The following is a 19377-nucleotide window of genomic DNA, read 5'->3' as shown; positions in this document are numbered from 1 at the left end:
GTGAGTGTGTGTGTGTGTGTGTGTGTGTGTGTGCGGGAGGGAGGGGGGGGCACCTGAAGGAACGTGGACATTTCCCTGATGGTGCATTTCTGCGAAAGAGAAACAAACAGGTTCAGCAGGGCCAGCCTGAGCCAAAAATAGTTGCTGGAAGTAATACACACACACACACACACACACACACACACACACACACACACACACACACACACACACACACACACACACACACACACACACACACACACACACACACACACACACACAGAAAATGCATTACTTTTCAACGCATACTTGCTTATTTATGCACTTATTGTTGTTTGAATGCCCTGTGCCAATTATGTAATTATATGTGTGCTGTTTATTGTTAGACATTGAGACAATGGATTATATAAAGTTGAAAGAGGAAGAGTACATTTAGGCTCTTCTTCCTGCTTGATAACAAAACTAAGAGTCTACAGCCATGCTAGCGGCTCTGTGACGCTGAACTTAACATTTTGCTAATTGGCACTTACAGTTTTTCTTGATTGCTTTGACCTGCTTAAAGAAACTGCGATCCACTCAGTTTTCATCATCACTGTCTCAGCAGAGCAGAAGACACCTCTTGCAAATGTGTTAACCCTTTCTCATTGGATTGACACATTTTAAACACCCTTTTACAGAACAGTTAACACGGATGTCATTCAAGCAATCCAAACTCCATTGTTTTAGCTATGGTAACCAAACAAAAACCATCTGTTCCTAACTATTAGAAACTACCTACATCAGTATGAAATCACTGAAGCACCTGTTTGACACTCCTTCACACAAATCTTCAGCAATCTTCTAGCATTCAGTCTGCGGGGTTAGGCCATGTGGCCACATCGTCAAGCAATGGTGCACTGATTCACATTGAGTGCTGTATTTTGTTGTCCACTGTGTAATGGTTGATTGGAAGAACTCATACTATATGAGTCATACACTTGTTTGCAATTTGTGTTGTTTGAAGGCAAAATTAGCTTTTGTTGCATATTTTAAATGTTTTGGCACGTTTAGATCCTTTTGCAAACAAAATGTGTCATTTTGACCATGAGTGCCACTGTTTCGGCCTGTGTATTAACTGTTTTGAAAATGTGGAGTTTGAGTTGACTGCTGCATCAAAGCAATCAAGAAAAACTATAACACACAGTAGGATAGATGAAAAGTCAGGGGCTCACTAAAGTCATTACAAATCATCCAGCCCTTAAAAATGTTTCCACTCTATGCTTCCAACAGTTGTCCAGAGATGAGATGAAAACTACAAATGGTGGCACTAGACAAAAAGTCAAGGGATTATGTCAGATATTAGACCACATTGTTTAGGAATCATGAATGTTTGTGCAAACTGTTTTTGCCAGTCCAACTAGTAGATGTTTATTTCCCAAAATATCTGAGAGCTTTAACCTGTTGGTGGTGCTTGAGGAAAAGTCAGCAAATTCTCCTCCAGAGATCATGACTATCAGTTAAAAATTGACAATCCATATAATAGTTTTTGACATATTTCGGTCTGGATGGGTCCAGTATGGTGGCCCTGAAGTGCAAATCACAACAGCAAATAGAAAAACGCAACAGCAAATCATAAAACACAACGGCAAATAGGAAAACACGACAGCAAATAGGAAAACACGACAGCAAGGCAAGGCAAGGCAGCTTTATTTGTATAGCACATTTCAGCAACAGGGCAATTCAAAGTGCTTTACATGAAAACAGATTAAAAAATTAAAAACAGATTTACATGAAAACAGATTAAAAAAAACAAACAGATAAAATACGAGAAAAAAAAAGAAGTTACAGTGCAGTATAAGAAATTAAACATTGAAGAGCAGTTAAAACAGTTAAATATATAAAAGCAGATAAAATAACTTTCCTGGACTCAGTGATCCAGTTTTTGGAAAGCCAAAGCTTTTTGACCAATATGACAGATATCTCAAGCAGTCCGGTCCATACTTTCTAACCATCTCACCCACTATGGGTCCAGATGCGTCGCACGGCTTTGAGGTTTCATTCCCCATAGTTACAGAAGCTTTTCCTTTAGTATACTCTTATCATCTTTGATGTGGTCGTCACCGCAAAGCTTAGTTCTTTTCTTCGGCAAACCTTGCAAAACCCGGTACAGCCCTGCAGACAAAAATCTCTTAATAGTCCAGAACGTGTACTTAAACTATTTTATTTCTTCTGCAGTCTGTCTCTAAATAGTCAAGAACTCGCTCAGAGTGTTCATAGACTATTTTTTTTTTTTTTAGGCCTTCTGCCTAAATTAGTTACTTCGAATAACTTTTTGACCAGCCCAACATCTGTCTCTTCTGTCAACTATTGTCATGCCTGCATCAGAGAAATAATCAGAGATATGTCCATTACTGCAAAAGAATGTCAACGGAATAATCATAAATTCAATTCTATTATTTGTTTTAGGAATTTCTCTTTATATGTTTATATAGATTGTTATACAGTGTCAACAATGCTTATTTAAAGAAAGGCAACATCGAAAAGATAGGTCTTCAGCCTTGATTTAAAAGAACTGAGAGTTGCAGCAGACCTGCAGTTTTCAGGGAGTTTGTTCCAGATATGTGGAGCATAAAAACTAAACGCTGCTTCCCCGTTTAGTTTTGACTCTGGGGACAACAAGCAGGCCTGTCCCAGACGACCTGAGAGGTCTGGGTGGTTCATAGTGTAGTAGCAGATCAGACCCTGGCCCTAAACCGTTTAGTGATTTATAAACCAGCAAAAGTATTTTGAAATCAATTCTTTGAGGCACTGGAAACCAGTGTAGAGACTTCAGAACTGGAGTGATGTGATCCACTTTCTTGGTCTTAGTGAGGACTCGAGCAGCAGCATTCTGAATCAGCTGCAGCTGTCTGATTGATTTTTTTAGGGAGACCTGTGAAGACACCGTTACAGTAGTCAAGTCTACTGAAGATAAAAGCATGGACAAGTTTTTCCAGATCCTGCTGAGACATAAGTCCTTTAACCCTTGATATATTTTTAAAGTGGTAATAGGCTGACTTTGTAATTGTCTTAATGTGGCTGTTAAAATTCAGGTCTGAGTCCATGACTACACCAAGATTTCTGGCTTTGTCTGTTGTTTTTAACATTATCGTTTGAAGCTGAGTGCTGACTTTTAATCGTTCCTCCTTTGCTCCAAAAAACAACCACCTCAGTTTTTTTCATCATTTAATTTAAGAAAGTTCTGGCACATCCAGTCATTAATTTGTTCAATGCACTTAGTCAGTTGTTGTATTGGACTATAGTCCCCCTGGCGATAAGGTTATATAAATTTGTGTGTCATCCGCATAATTATGGTAACTTATTTTATTGTTTTCCATAATTTGAGCCAGTGGAAACATGTAGATGTTAAACAGGAGAGGCCCCAGAACGGAGCCTTGGGGAACTCCGCATGTCATATTTGTGTGCTCAGATGTATAATTCCCTATAGACACAAAGTAGTCCCTATTCTTTAAATAAGACTCAAACCACTTTAGTACTGAGCCAGAAATGCCAACCCAGTTTTCCAATTGGTCTAGTAATATGTCATGGTCGAATTTATCAAATGCAGCACTGAGATCAAGTAATACCAAGACTGAAATTTTGCCACTATCTGTGTTTAAGTGGATGTCATTAAAGACTTTAACAAGAGCTGTCTCAGTGCTGTGGTGTGGTCGAAAACCCGACTGGAAGGCATCAAAACTGTTTTTTAGTGACAAGAAAAGGGTGAGTTGTTGAGAAACCGTTTTTTCAATGATTTTACTTAAAAATGGAAGGTTTGATATCGGCCTATAGTTGCTCATTAGTGACGTGTCTAGATTGTTCTTTTTTAAGAGTGGCTTAATGACTGCAGTTTTCAGGGCCTGTGGGAAGATACCTGAGAAAAGAGACGTGCTTACAATCTGTAGGAGATCAGTAGCCAAACAATTGGAAACATTTTTGAAAAGGCCCGTTGGTAGAATATCAAGGCAGCAGGAGGAGGTTTTCAGATGTTGTATAATGTCCTTCAGGTTTTTACGGTTGATCATATGAAATTGGGTCATATTGGCATATGTTTTGCCTGGACACTGTGACAATACATACCCTGTACTCAATATGGAAGCACTGATTGTTTGTTTAATTTTCAGAATTTTGTCTTTGAAAAAGATGGCAAACTCATTGCAGGCCTCGGTAGATAAAAGTTCAGATGCTACTGGTACTGGAGGGTTTGTTAACCTATCGACAGTAGCAAACAAAGCACGTGAGTTATTATTGTTTTTGGCAATAACGTCCGAGAAGAAGGACCGCCTTGCATTCCTCAGTTCCAAATTATAAATACAAAGTCTCTCTTTATAGGTGTTGTAGTGGACCTGGAGATTAGTTTTTCGCCACCTGCGTTCTGCTTTTCGACACTCTCTTTTTTCTGTTCTTACCAGTATGGCATTTCTCCATGGAGATCTTTTCTTATCAGAGACAGTTTTTACCTTAATGGGAGCAATGCCATCAATAAAATTTGTAATTTTACAATTGAAATTGTCTACAAGCTCAGTGACTGAGACCCCTGAGAGGGCGGGTGTGGAGGAGAAAAGCTGAATGAATGTTTCACTGGTGTTGTCAGTGATATACCGTTTTCTTATTAACTTTGTTTGGACACTTTTGTGCACAGAGATAGTGTCATTAAAGAAAACACAGGAATGATCAGAGAGAGCAGCATCAGTCACCACAACCTTGGAAATGTTCAAACCCTTGGAGATAATCAAGTCCAGAGTGTGCCCCTTGTTGTTGTGTGTGGGCTCCGTCACATGCTGAGTCAGTCCATAGTTCTCAAAAATACAACACAGTTCTTTGGTCCCTGTATCCTGGGGATTGTCAACATGAATGTTGAAATCACCAGCAATAACTACACAGTCAAAGTTAATACAGATTATAGACAGCAGTTCACTAAAGTCGTCAAAGAAGGATGCACAGTATTTAGGTGGCCTGTAGATAATTAGAAATATAGGTCGAGACAGGGACCTTAGCTGAAGAGCCATATATTCAAAAGAAGCAAAGTTTCCGTAAGATATTTGAGTACATTGGAATGAGTCATTAAACAAAATGGCGACTCCACCTCCTTTCTTATTCGCTCTATTCTCACTCATAAAATTGAAGTTAGGGGGAGCTGACTCTATAAGAACAGCATCACTGTTATTATAGTCTAACCAGGTTTCAGTTAAAAACAAGAGGTCAAGATTGTGCTTAATAATAAAATCATTGATTAAAAATGATTTACCAGCCAGAGACCTGACGTTTAGTAAGGCTAGTGTTAGTGTGTTAAAATAATTATCTGTCTCGTTTTTTGGGACAGGCTGTGGCTGACGAGGAATGGATGCTAAATTTGCTAAGTTGGCTGTCCATTGCTTCTTTTTCTTACTTAGCGGATTCACCATTCTTTTTCTATTACCTATCACAACATAGATTGACGAAGAATTGAATACACAGGGCCCAGGCTTGTCCTGGAAAGAGTCATGAGTGCCACTAGGCATGCAGCCTGGGCCCAGCACATATCAGTTAAAGCTTATTGCATTTTGTACACAAGCATACTTATCAGACTGGTGAGAAGGAGTTAGCTGCTGTCCTTGAGGGAGCAGAGGTGCCTGGCGTTTTACTTTCAGCGGTTCAGTCAACACAGGGTCACTTTGATGCTGGGGGCGAATGATGGGAGAAGGTAGTGGGGCAAACTTGATTCCAGCATCTACCAGCTGCTCCATCCGGTCAGTGAACCTGAACATGTGGCAGGGGGAAACAGGGGAGAAGGCGGATGGGGAGAGCAATGGATCCTCAAAGGCGTCAGTGTTGGTAAGGGGGTTTGAGGAGTGTTGGATGGGTGAAAAGGAGGGTTGAGATTTCTCGTCTCCGTTCTACGGTCCTCCATGGTCAAATCTTTGCTCAGGTGGGGGCTGTGGTGGATCATTGCCGCACTTTGTTGTGTCTTCCTCTTGTTTTGTTTGTTTATCTTGTCTCGTGTCCTTGGCCGAGGGAGTAGATGTGTGGTGCAGAAAGTAAAGTGCTAGAGGTGAACAGCTTTACTCCTGGCTTGTTAAGAAAAAGTCCATCTGCTTTAAAAAGATGTCTGCGGTCCCAGAAAATGTTAAAATTGTCAATGAACCGCAGAGAGTGGACGGTACATGCAGTTGAAAGCCATCTGTTCAGTGCCAACAGCCTGCTGAATCTCTCAGCTCCTCTTCTGACTGGCGGTATAGGGCCACTGATAAACACCTCCGCGTTTTCCTATTTGCCGTTGTGTTTTATGATTTGCTGTTATGTTTTTCTATTTGCTGTTGTGATTTGCACTTCAGGGCCACCATAGTCCAGACCAAAATATTGCCAAAATATAAATAACTGCAGTAACTTCCTGTTTGAGTGGCAGATATTCTCCCTGTTGAAGCAGGAGACTACCCTTTCAAAGACTACCTTGTGATTTTAGTTTTACTGTAAATAGAAACATTTGAAGTAGCCACAGAAGTAAAGTAATATAGAAAATAAGCATGAGAAGGAAGCAACAAAACAGTGTGCAGGACATGAACGGATGCAAGATGGAGGAAATTAACTTTCAACCACAAGTTCTCCATTTACAGATAGTTCCTCTTTTCTTTTTGTGTTTGTCTTCTTCTTTCCCATGTTCCTAACCCTTTCTGCATTAACTGTTTAGTCCAGATAATGCAATTTTTTAAATGTTAACATACCATCTAAATTTCCAGTAAAACATAAAATTATTTTTGATGACTCGTCCTACACTCTCTCTTGGGTATAGAGAAATATATGCACACAAATGACTCAGGGGACCAGCTGACTCCTCCCATCACATACTGTAAATGTGTGAAGTGGCTTCATGCTTATATCAGATGTTCCTCTTATATAAGCATGATTCAAGCTGATTCATGTTGCTTGCTGTCACATCCACTCATGAGAGATCACATCCAAACCCCAAATCTCACATCCATTTCTAAATTCTGTGTTTTGCGTTGATGGACAAGATGATCGCAATGCTCGTGCTTCTGATCCTCAAACCAGGTATGGGGAGATTATTTTTCAATTTTCATTTCAAGACAAAGTGCAATATTGCATTTATTTCCATAACTACTATTTTTATTTATTGGATTTTTTAAATTTACTTTAATTAATTCTATTTAGTTTATAATGAACTCTTATAAACACATCTAGCGAGGGCATGATTTCATTTTCACAGTGACTGACATCCTGTTTGCAACCCGACCAACCCTTTTTTTATAGTTTCAGTTTGGTATTCTCATTCAAATTTCTCTCTTCGGTCCAGCCACCATAATTCAGAAACTCCTGAGTTCTGACACACTCAACAGAGCTCAACTAAAAGCTTAAGGAGCAGCAGAGAGTACCAAAGGGCTGCCAAAAATCAGTTGTTGCAGGTTCAAATGAGCTTGGTGCATTTATAACACAGCTGTTGACACAGAATTTCCAAATCTCATTTCAGTATGTTTTTCTTTAATTTTTGAAGAACCAAATGTTTCATTGTGCACATCTACACATCTAAAACAGACCAAGGGTCTTGACTTTTCTGATGAGTTCACTCTGTTTAATTCTTTTAAGTCACATTCTAAGGTTATTCTAAGGAAATATTGTTGCTGAGGAGTATGTTTCCATTTCTTCTGATTGTTCCTTTAACTCTCTGCAGAAAGTGTGAGTGCTGGTTGGTCAGTGACTTTTGAAAACCCAAATCCATGTGCTTCAAAGGGATCATCGGTGCATCTCAGGTGCTCATACAACTACACAGATGGGGAAACTGTTATTAAGACTGCATGGTACAAAGGGGAATTAATAGATGGCAACTGGACACGTGTTAAGCTCTCAGACCTTCCTTCATATCAAAATCGTTTTAAATATCTTGGCGACCAGCAGCACGACTGTAGCCTGGCAATTGATGACCTGCAGGATAATGACACTGGACATTACTACTTCAGGTTTGATACGCAGACGTATGGACGGCGGAGCAAAAAATCCATGTATCTGTCTGTCACAGGTAAAATGATTCTACATCGAGTGTTACTGTTCAAATTCAATATTTTCAGTTTTTCCCTAATATCATGCTCTCTGTTTCTTTACCTGATTGGTGTCCAGAGCTGAGTGCCAGAGTGTACCCTGACAGGGTGAGAGCAGGAAACACTGTGACTCTTGAATGTAGAACTTCCTGCCAACTTTCCAACACAGTTTGGTTTAAAGATGGGCGTCCAGTAGCCAAACCAGTGTTCCAGGCTCAAGCAGAGGATTCTGGGAATTATTTATGTGCTGTCGAAGGACAGGAGTCAGTGCTATCTGACTCTGTGGCTCTGGATGTTCAGTGTAAGTATGTTTATTATGACATTGTTGGTTGAGAAACTGCTATTTCACTCTGTGATGCATAAATCTAAAGGAATAGTTCAACATTTTGGGAAACTACTTATTGAGTTAGATGAGAAGATTGATGCCACTGTCATGCCTGACCATTAAATAAGAGGCTACCACCAGCAGCCAGTTAGCTTAGCTTAGTGCAAAGACTGTAAACAGAGGGGAAAAGCTAGCCTGGCTCTGTCCAAAAATAACAAATCCACCTACCAGCACCTCTACAGCGCACTCATTTTTTATATTGCACTGCAATGCTCCGACGGTGGTGGCAAGAATAGCATGTAACCATATGGCGGTATCTTTATTACTGTGAAGCGAATTAGTGATGAATCATTCTCATGAATTAACATACAGTACATCAATAATAGCCTAATTTTACCCATGATGATGAAGATACAGAAAAATAGAAATGCATGGCAAAAAAGCATATTGTAAATATTTTAGAGGCCCCCAAAATTTCAGGTGAACTCATGTCTAACTGAGAGGAGCTCCCGCTGGCTCTTTTAGTCACAGCCAGGCTAGCTTTTTGACCTGTTTCCAGTCTTTATGTTAAGGTAAGCTAACCAACTCCTGCTGGTATACCTTTGTATTTACCATACAGATATGAGAGTGGTATCAATCTTCTCATCCACCTCTCAGCAATAAAGCAAATACGCATATTTCCCAAAATGTTGAACTCTGTCTTTAAATCTTTAAAGGAATATGCTTTGACAATTTAGCTACAAATGGTCAGGATCTTCCATTATTATTTTCTTTTAAACTTACATCCTCTGAGTGAATGTATACAACAGCACAGTGGTTGTGTTTTTTATACAGACCCACCGTTGAATGTATCTGTTGAGATAAGTTATTCTGGTCACCTGACAGAGGGCAGCAGTGTGAATCTGAGCTGCAGCAGTGTTGCTAACCCTGCAACAGACAACTACACCTGGTACAGGGCTTCTGTTTCCAGTTCCAGCTCCCTGTTCCAGGTGGGCTCAGGACAGGTGCTGTCTCTCCCCTCTGTGGAGGCGTCCCACTCTGGACTCTACCTCTGCCAGGCCAGGAACCCACTGGGGCAAAACAACTCAACTGAGGTGCTGCTGACAGCGGGTGATGCAGACAGTGAGTATGCAGGGAAGATGAGCAGATTACAATGTGTTCAGCGATTGTATTGATATTGATCATCCAATCAATGATAGATAGATAGGGAATGATAGTTCTAATGTTGCAAATTAGCAGATTAGCCCAATCCATTGGGCTAGAGTGCAGTCAATCTGACAATTGTGATTTCCATTGGATCAGAGCACTGTCACTTTGCTGCCTGTTCTGCCAGTTTGCCCAGCCCTTGTCACATGACCAATTAATGTTTCCATGATAAATATCCAAAATTCTGATACCATAGAATCAGCACTGGAAATGTTTTTTTAAAAAGTGGCAGACTGAGCCTATAGAAAATGTGTATTGTATTCGGATACACAATTTGTTTAAAATGAAAACAAGTGAAACTAATAATGAGTGTGATGTTTTATTTAGCTAAAAAAATCCTGGAATCGCCCATGGTGGAAAGAGAATCACAACCATAAATCTACAGTTGAATACCAAACTGCTTGTTAAAATGGGCTGATTTTAAGAAAATATAGTATTGTGGAATTTCAAAAATGGACTACATTTTTACAATGTATTTGCTGAACATTTCTAACTATATTTGAAAATATGAGATGCTGTTAGTTTCATTTCTCACACAGTTTTTTTCAAACTCTACTAACAGTTAACCGTGTCATCATCTTTGTTGGTATTGGAGTCAAAGTCTGTATTGGCCTGTTGCTTCCACTGGTTATTATCTGGGCATGGTAAGTTAAGTTAAACACAACACTCTTGATTTTGGACTGTAACATTTCATTTTATGACTGTCACGAAATGTTGGAAGAGGTCAATGTACATCCTTTTTGTATTTCATTGTTAAAGGAGGCAGAGACGTAGTTCTGCTGTGGATAAAGAGGTAAGACCTTCTCCTGGTTCAGTTTAAATAAATTAATGAGAGTTTAACACCAAATGTCTAATGTTGCCCGGTTATGTTTCAGGAAAACAGCCGTGATTATGAAACCTTCAGCATTGCCTAAATGGGTAGAAAGCAAACAAACAGGTTTACAGAGAGGGACATGTCTGTTGTCTCCCTCCGCTTGAGCCTGATGACATTTCATTAAACCAGATACATGACCTGCACAAGAATGTCTGTGCTTTGTACGCTGCCTGGAACTCAACATAGTTGCTGAGCAGCAACTATGTACTTCTCATGAGAAGACAGAAGGGAATTGTAACTTTACCCAACCTTGCAAATGTTAGGCAACAATACTTTAATGAGAAAATAGCTTAATTTAGTAACTTAAGCTATGAAAGTACAGTATAGTTGCTTAACATTTTTCAGTGGTTCACTGCTGGTACAACAGACTGTATCCAGAATCATTGAGGTCAAACCAGGATATGCTGCCATCTTGAGATCAAAATACTCATGCAAATGATGTTCTTGTAAATGATGTCACCTTCAGTCCACTAAATTAGAAATATTATTTACATTATTATCCACAACCCTAGCTTTTAGGTTTTAGGGTTGTTAGGGTTGAGGTTTGTTAAGGTTAACCTTAAGATTTTATATTTAGTGCTTGAAATTGTAACAGCATAGCATTTATGGGGTCAATGCATTTTAAAGTTTGTTTGTTTCATCTGTAAACTGATCAATATGCCACATACATACAGATGGCAGGACTTTGGTTAATATGGTAGTAACCTGTAATCGCTATTCAGTAATCTTTTTGTGTACCTTCTGGTGGAAACTACTGACTACTGTAAAGACATTTCACACCTGCATGAAAAATAACTAGCTGCTGTAATCACTGTATACATCATGTTCATCATCAAGTATATGTTAACATGTTTTCTTATACAATAAACTTAACAAACTCTTATTTTAAAGGCAATTTTCTTTTTGAACAGTTGTTGGAAAATGGATGGAAGATATCACACATGTTGCAAATCTCAGTATAACTCTTCACTATACTAAATACATAAGATTTAGAGCAAATCTCATGATGATGACATACACTGTAGCTTCAACCAGCTTTAAAAAGATATGATGTAATCAGTGGCATTACAATATGTGTGTGTGATGATGACGACCCTTTGGGGTCATTTGAGTGTTTTTGCGGTCTACATTGTGTCCTATTTTGTGCCTCCTGTTTGCAGGTTACTAATTAGAGTATCAGCTCACCTGGGTCTGGTGTGCTGAGACTTCTTAAGCTGCAGTATATGTCTTTGTTATGACCATTTGAGCCAGGTCATGACAAGTGTGGGAGATGACACCATGTTAAATGTTTAAACAATACTTTATTAAATCAAACTAAACCAAATTAGACCAAATTAACTATATACAGAATGGGATGTAGAAATCAGTGGAGTAGGGTGTGCTGGGTGAGTGTGTGTTGGTATTGCAAAGTGTGAACTCAGCAAAAGGCAAGCAAAAGGCAAACCTAAGACAACATAACCAACCATAACCTAACCAAAGCTCGGTGTGCCTGTGGAAACAGCATGGAGAGAGAGGGGGAGAGGCCGAGGATACTGCAGCTTAAGAAGCCTCAGCACACCAGACCCAGGTGAGCTGAGTTAATCTAATTAGTAACCTGCAAACAGGAGGCACAAAATAGGACACATCTCTACAATGTAGACAGCAAAAACACCCAAATGACACCAAAGGGGCATCACAGTGTGCCACTACTTACCTCTATTCTCATTAAAGCATCAAATAACTGTTAGAAATGTACAATAAAAACAACCCAACGAATTGATGTGCACATATAGTATGTAAAACTATCTCTTTAAATATTTTAGAAATGAAGTAATGTACTTCCTTGTTTACTTAATTAGCATTCAAAAATAGATGTGTGCACTACTTATGTACTCAGCTTGCTTTAATACCATAAATCAGAAAAAAAGCAAAATTCAAAAGACTAATGAGATGAAAAGTTGATATCCAAGACCATTTTGTAAATGGATGTCCGGGCGTCAGAGTCACTGTCCTCCTGGTTTTCATGGTCAGGCTCTGGTCAGTATCTGTTAGAGCCTTATCACACTGAAGAGTTTACTCAAAACCAAGCAGATGTGACCCAGTCCATACTGCTTACAGCTTTTCATTGGCTCATTATGACTTTATTTCCTGTGTGCATCTTCATGCTCATCATCATCTTTCAGTTACAGCTATTTCTAGAAATTGTTTATAGAACAGTACTGGGTGCACTCTGTGGCGTGTTGTTAAAATCCAAGCGCGAACAACAACTCCGGTTGTCATCTGTGGTCGTCATATGTGATAAACCATGGAGGATGTATTCAAATGCATATCTGTTCCTGCAACACTTCAACCGACTAGAGCACAAAGTAGAGAGATTTCAGTAATGAGAAGGGGCGACTGAGGATTTTCAGTAAATTTTCTCAGTTATAATAAATATTTTTTTTCTAGAAGATTGCTTGGTTAAATCCTGACAGCAGCATTTAGCTTAACCCTAAGCACAATCACGCTTTTAACAAATGAAATCAGACGATGAGATGAACAGAATAGATATTCAGACAGTTTTTGATTCAGTTCTGTCAGTTTTCAAGTAAAGCATTTACTCTCTTAAAGCCCAAGTGAGCCAAGTTCCTCCTCGTTAAGCTCAGTGCATTGAAATCCAGGAACTAAGGGTTTCAGCATTGTGTCATGCTTGCTTGAATGTACAGCAATGTCTATCATATGATCTTCGGGTTGGGGCGGCTCAAGCAGCCAAAATGTGCTACAGCATGTGATGCAATATAATTTGAAGGTATCTGCTTGTATTATGGCTTTACTTGGCAACATGAAGGTAAACGCACAAGAGTGTCCGAGGGTATTAAGAAAAATATCTACCTATCTTGAGTTACTTATAAAATAAAAATAATACAATAAAATGAATAAGGTCTCTGAAAAGGCTCCAGGATTAGTAAATCCTGGCTGTTAGCCTGGTCGGGACCAGGCTAGCTGTACAGAAAAAAATCTCCATGATAACTTAGGTGCCTCTGCTTTTGTGAAACTGAGTCAAGGCTAAATTCATCCAGGATAACTGGAAAATCCTGGCATAATCCCTTATCTTGGTTTTGTGAAATAGCCCTCTGGTGGTTGTATGGTGTTTGTTTTTTTTTGGTGTGTTTTTTTTTGGGAGTCCTTAAGGTGCTGGAGTAGTTGTCTCGGTCAGGACATACGACTGGTGTCTTGATGACTTCCGTCTCCTGAAAGGACAAACAAATATTTAAAAAAAACATTGTAATTTACATTATTAAGTGAAGTTAATCTTGATAATTGTTTCTTAAAATATAATAAATAATGCACTTGTTGCTCAAACTCAGACACTGAAGATCTTTGGCTAATGTTTACACTGTGGGCATCAGTTCAAGAAACTATTATGTGAATGCACACTGTTATGAATGATGCATCTAGTATTTTCAGACCCAGTTTCACCTCTTGTTAGGCTGTGTGTTACATATTGGATCTTTTTAACCACACACGTTTTATAAATATGAGCTCTTTTATTATAAGTGATGCAAGCAGGAAGAGATTTTTTGAAATGACATTATTTTACTTATACTATCCACCAACCCAACAGTACAGTACCGTACCTCTTAAGATTCCTGAAGAAGATGGTGATAGAACTAATAACAGGAAACAAATAAATACAATCATACTGATCAGCTTTATGAGAAGCAAAGAACTCACCTTGTTAAGAGAATGGCCACTATGACCACGATAGCCAGTAGAACCCCGACGGTTACTCCGACAAGCATCAATCTGACTCCTGAAGAGTCAGACGGGGTCGTCGCTGTAGTGGACAGAAACGGGATTAGAGCCAGAACAAACTGTCTCAGGCAGTATAATCTTTAATACAATGTGCATGTGGATGGCTAGAGCTTGGACCAAGAAGGTCTTGGTGCTTTTTTTTATGAATTTAAATGCAAAATGGGCAAATATTAACTGGACAAAGTCATTTTTCTGTTGCATCCTAGTTAAGGTTTGGCCATGTGTTACTCTGGGACTATTTTCTGCAGGATTGTGGAGCAAACAGGTTGCCACTGAAAACTGCAAAACATTTATTCACCTACCTCTGGAACCTTTGAGTGTTACGCCATCAGTCTGTGATCCATGTCTGTTGCGTGCAACACAGCAGTGCTGCCCGTGTTCCTGAGTGGTGATGTTGGCACTGCTGAGTGTCGGGCCTCGTCCTGTGGATGTAGCTGTGGATTGTCTTGCTCGGTGAAAGCTTTTGTCTGCTGTAGATAGACACGCTTCGCCCTGGTACCAGGTGAATGTGTGGACAGGCGGGTTAGCATCACTGCTGCAGGTCAGAGTGACAGGAAGCCCGTCTTGTTGCTCTCCAGCAGGAGAGACTGAGACAGCTGTGTTTTGAGGAGAGTCTAGACAGGAAGGAGATGAAAGGTCAGTTACACCTGGCTTCAAGTCATATGAGATCCTGTCTAAACACTGACTGCTTTTAACCCATTCTTCAAACTAAATTTTAACCACATTTTCAAACTGTGCAGGGAAGTTTCTTCATCCAGCGAAGAATTTCTCAGTAAATTCTAAGTTGAAAATGCTCCGTCAGAAGCACCTTGCTTAACTTTTGTTCAGTCAGGAACACTACTGTGAAAGTTTTCACCATTTATTGCAACAAATGGAAATACAGTTATGCTTGCCGCTGATGGCTCCCCTCTTGATAATGCTCCCTGGACCAGCCAAGCAGCATGCTAAGCTGAGATAGGGAGCACCATGCAGAAACACCCCTGGGTAAAAAAGAGTGAGCCAAAAGAAAGACATTAAAAAAAAAAGTTTAAACTTTGAGTCATGTTAGGACTCTGAATTAGGAAGGTAGCTCCAGTGCAGCAGCAGTGAGTGAAGCAGCGTCAGTGTAGCAGGGACCATTGAGGAGGGAGTCACATTTGAAAGGACTGCCTTGATGTGAGAATGGCTGTGATTGGTTTAGTGTCCTGTATGAACTAACGCTAGGCTTAATTTAATGTTAAGCACAGCAACAGGCTAAATATGAATTTAAATCAGGAAGGAACTTCACCTACACTCTACGTCAACGAGCAGCACTGTTGAGTTCTGCACTTTTTCTCCAGTCTGTATCTGACAATAGTAGCTGCCAGAGTCATCAGAGGTAACCTCACTGATGTTCCACACCTGTCCAGTATGTCTCGGGCTGGTGCTTGTGCTCCTGTACCATCTGTAACGGGCCTGTGGACTGGCCGCAGGGCTGCAGCAGGCCAGGCGTAAGGCCCCGCCCTCTGTGATGTCACTGGAGGGACTTGCTGACACTGTGACTGCGCTGGGGGAGTCTGGAGAAAACAAGGGTTAGGAAATCAGGAAAGTGCACTGCAGACTTACTTGAGATATTCAAGTACAGTTTGTAGACAAAATTCATCATTTGACTGGTTAGTCAATCCCTGTGCGTATTTCAGCAGGGAGAAATCACAATTGCTTGGTAAGAAATATTGACATACAATATTTTGTGTCTGCAGACTGTTTCCAGGAGTTTAGTGATTTGTTACCAACAACTGTACGACGCTCTCTGTTTAGGGCCTTGGCCAGGATTTTAGAAATACTGTGGTTAAAGATCCAAACACCTGCCAGATCATTTCAGATTATTTAATCATTTTGGATATTTCTCCCTGTTGAATTAATTTAACTCTACTATTATTATAGTTTTTTTTCTCTACTGTATATGATAGTCTAAAAATCTATTTGTTTGTACCCAATCTGAGTTGAACATCTTTCAGACAAATGCAAATATCCAACTTGTCTCTATAATTCATTTATACTCTCCTGTATTCTACCATGTTTCATTGTTTAGCTTATCCTACAGATTATCAGTACTTCATGGCATTTATTCACAAAGGATGACACGGCATGGCAACAGAGAGAAAAACAACAAGTAAGTTCACACGGATGTTTCTCAATTATTTCATAATAATATCTTTGTGGTGGAACAACACCTCATCCTAGACACACAAAATGAGATTGCGTTTCTACAGGCTCTAATACCTTAAATTGCTCTAAATCCCTCTTCTTTTTTTAAAGTTCAGAAAAGACAAGTTACCAGGTTATCCCTATATGTTTGGATGTGAGTGATTTTCATCATAAATATAGGTCGTTAATTGGAACCATACAACTTGCCTTTGACATAAGAACGATGTCAAACTGAGTTTATACATTACTTTGCAGTCAGTGGTTAGTTTCATTTCTACTTCTCATAAATAGCACAAAGACACTGCATTAAGGAAGTGGTTCATAATTAAAGAAATTGTGCAAAAACATCAACACTTGTTATCCAATTAAAGTAATAAAGTTAGCAAAGTACAAATATTCTTAGTTATGTTTGTTTCTTAAACAACGACTACCAGAAACCCACAACTCAACACAGTTATTGTAACCGGGCAGTTACTCCCAGGCAGACAGGCATGGAGCACTAGACAGACAGGCAGTAAGACAGTGTGCCAGTGTGACACAAAGGAAAAAACCAGTCACAACATAGAGGAAGGACAAATTAAATGACTGTGGTTTGTGGTTGGTCAGTGCAAATTGAGACTGTCAGTTAAGATTCTGAGATAAATGTCAATCATGGGTGAAACTCAAGGCACCGTTTAATAAAATCAGCTCCCTACTTTGCATTTAAAATAAAACACTGACATAAACACCACGTTGGAAAAGAACATACGGATGTATGTGTTGTGATGATGATGTTGCCATATTAAATCTTGCTTTACATTTCTTTTTTTCTTAAATGCCTTGCAACTCTACAAATGAGGATCTATTGATTGATGTTTGTGATGATCGTTTTGATTATGATCAGTTGTAGTATTACAATGAAAGATTCCCACCTGTCACCAGGAGCTGTGTACCGCTCTGCTCTGGCATCTTCTGTGTAGGGTGGCTGGTGATGAGGTAAAACACGTATGTTCCGCTGTCCGACTGCTTCAGATCAGAAATCCTCAGAGAACAGTTTTTTGTTCCTGGTTGTCCCAGGTACTCCACCCTGCTCTGGTAGGATGGATCTGGGAAGACACCGTCACTGTGGAAGACATATCTGAGACGGACAGACAGACAGACTTAGATATTTATTTTGTCTAACCCCTATGCTATTAGTTCTATATACTTAAATGAATGGCAGGGGTTTCTGTGCGTTTTCAACAATACCTTGGTGTGATACAGCGACTGTCTTCGAGACACCACATTTCAGACAAAACTTTGTACTTTTGTCCTCCACCCTAATAAAGAAAAATAAAGGAGTTGCTAAAAATAGAAGATACGGAGCTTTTAAACTAGGGATAAAGTAGGCTTACTGTAAAATAGCAGATGTTATGTTTGTGTTAACTCTAGATGTTTTAACCACTCCCAAAACTTTAATTGCCAGCTTAAGTTAGTTAGTCATCCTTAATCACCCCTCTGTAGCTGTACATTTCTATTCCCTCTGATTACAGATCTGAGCTCTTGCAGAGGAATTCTTCTGGTTAAAGACACACTGCAGGATGTATTGCAACTGCTAACAATGCCTTCTTTATTGAATTACCTGAGAAGAGAGCCGTCCCTCTTCCTTGGTTTCATTAGAACTTTGGGGGTAGTCATAGGAACAAGGGAGAACCACAGAGGAACCAATCACAGCACAGATAGGACTGGAGGGGAGACAAACTGACCAATCACCTGCAAGAATACCTGAGGGGCAGAGAATATGTGTGAAAATATAGCAAGTTAACCACCAAGTTACGTTGTGTTACTTTTATTTTACAGATTAAAAGTAAAAGAAATACACAGTTGTACTGTGCGCTATAATAATACATTTGTATTTTCTAGGCAATATGGCCTATTTTGACTTTTTTTATTAATATTAATACTATAAGGCGGTATGTGTCTGCTCAGAAGGAATGCACTCAGTCTCAAACCACTAGATGCATTTTTGCTATTTGGGAGTAATGTAAAAAAAAAAAAAAGTAACAAAGTAAGTCAGGGAGAAATATTAAAATATTTTACAATGAACAAAATTGCCAAGATTTTTTTTGTGGCAACTGCAATATGAGCCAGTGAATGTGTTACACACGTCACTGAAATAATCCTCAAAGCAGTTGTGACCACAGGCATAAGCTTTATGATGTTTATGCCACATTAATGTCACTGTAAGAAAGAACTGCCAAGCTCAACAGTTAATTCTGTTCAATCTATTTTGAAACTCCAGACAGATGCTGGGCCAGCTGATCTTCACAATGCTACATGTGGGTGCCGTCAGGAATGTTGCTGGTACTTTCACACAGGGTCTTACCTTTCAGAGAGAGTGTGAGCAGCAGCCAGCAGCTCTGTGCCACTCGTCCACACATCCTCTTCTCTTCCTGCTGTTCTGCAGCTGTTGCTTGTTTTGTTTCCTCAGTCACCTGCTCCCCTCTTTTTGCAACTCCTTTTCTCTCCTTCTCGCCCCACTGTGTTACTCTGCGATCCTTGTCAACCAATCTACCCTACTCAACTCTTTAGTTTAAGTCAGTGATATGTCTGCTTCTGTTCCTCCAGAGAAAAGACATATAGGTCAGATTGTCCAACTTCCCTTTTATTTTCTCAGCCAACAAGGAACTGGGGCGATGACAGGGCTTTCATGTTAGCAAAGGGAAATTACTGTAGGATACATAGCATAAATGTGTGTGTAGGTGGTTGGGGGACACTGTAGGCTACAGTACAGTATGTGTTTACTGGATCAATTGTACCAAAAGAGATATGAGGCAACACACACAATAGCTGGCATCCTCAACAGTTTCCATCCTATTAAGTCCTTATAAGTTGTGTATTGTTAATGTGTATGACAGTGTGCTCACCTGCAGCAGGTCTGCAGGGACAGAGAGAGCTCGCGTGCCCTGTTTGTCCACTCAGAAACCTAAGTTGACGTCACTCGTGCCCCTCTTGTCTGCGCAGCTGACCGCTCACAGGACGAC

The 19377-nt window shown here is 39.7% G+C and overlaps 2 protein-coding genes across 5 annotated transcripts; one reads left to right on the top strand and one right to left on the bottom strand.

Moving 5' to 3' along the window:
* The first annotated feature begins 6853 nt into the window (after nt 1-6853).
* On the top strand, nt 6854-11318 carry LOC144519960 (B-cell receptor CD22-like). Of its 2 annotated transcripts, XM_078253510.1 has the most exons (8): nt 6854-7029; nt 7667-7745; nt 7953-8011; nt 8110-8331; nt 9190-9477; nt 10124-10205; nt 10321-10354; nt 10437-11318. In XM_078253510.1, exons 1-8 carry the CDS (start codon nt 6984-6986, stop codon nt 10473-10475), a joined length of 849 nt encoding a protein of 282 aa, XP_078109636.1. In that variant the 5' UTR covers nt 6854-6983; the 3' UTR covers nt 10476-11318. The 2 variants fall into 2 exon arrangements, with proteins under 2 accessions (XP_078109636.1, XP_078109635.1); XM_078253509.1 differs by having other exon boundaries at nt 6855-7029; nt 7667-8011.
* A 981-nt stretch (nt 11319-12299) lies between these two features.
* Nucleotides 12300-19347, bottom strand: LOC144519959 (cell adhesion molecule CEACAM6). 3 transcript variants are annotated; one of them, XM_078253506.1, is made up of 9 exons: nt 19261-19347; nt 18720-19063; nt 17976-18118; nt 17603-17673; nt 17287-17492; nt 15481-15744; nt 14512-14823; nt 14129-14231; nt 12300-13644 (listed from the first exon to the last, which is right to left on the bottom strand). In XM_078253506.1, exons 2-9 carry the CDS (start codon nt 18772-18774, stop codon nt 13581-13583), a joined length of 1218 nt encoding a protein of 405 aa, XP_078109632.1. In that variant the 5' UTR covers nt 18775-19063; nt 19261-19347; the 3' UTR covers nt 12300-13580. The 3 variants fall into 3 exon arrangements, with proteins under 3 accessions (XP_078109632.1, XP_078109633.1, XP_078109634.1); XM_078253507.1 differs by having other exon boundaries at nt 18720-19021; XM_078253508.1 differs by having other exon boundaries at nt 18720-18949.
* Nucleotides 19348-19377: the final 30 nt, after the last annotated feature.

The sequence above is a fragment of the Sander vitreus genome, chromosome 6 (assembly GCF_031162955.1).
Source record: "Sander vitreus isolate 19-12246 chromosome 6, sanVit1, whole genome shotgun sequence".
Taxonomy (NCBI): Eukaryota; Metazoa; Chordata; class Actinopteri; order Perciformes; family Percidae; genus Sander; species Sander vitreus.
Note: the sequence above shows the minus strand (reverse complement) of the source record. Positions and strands in the feature narration are given on the sequence as shown.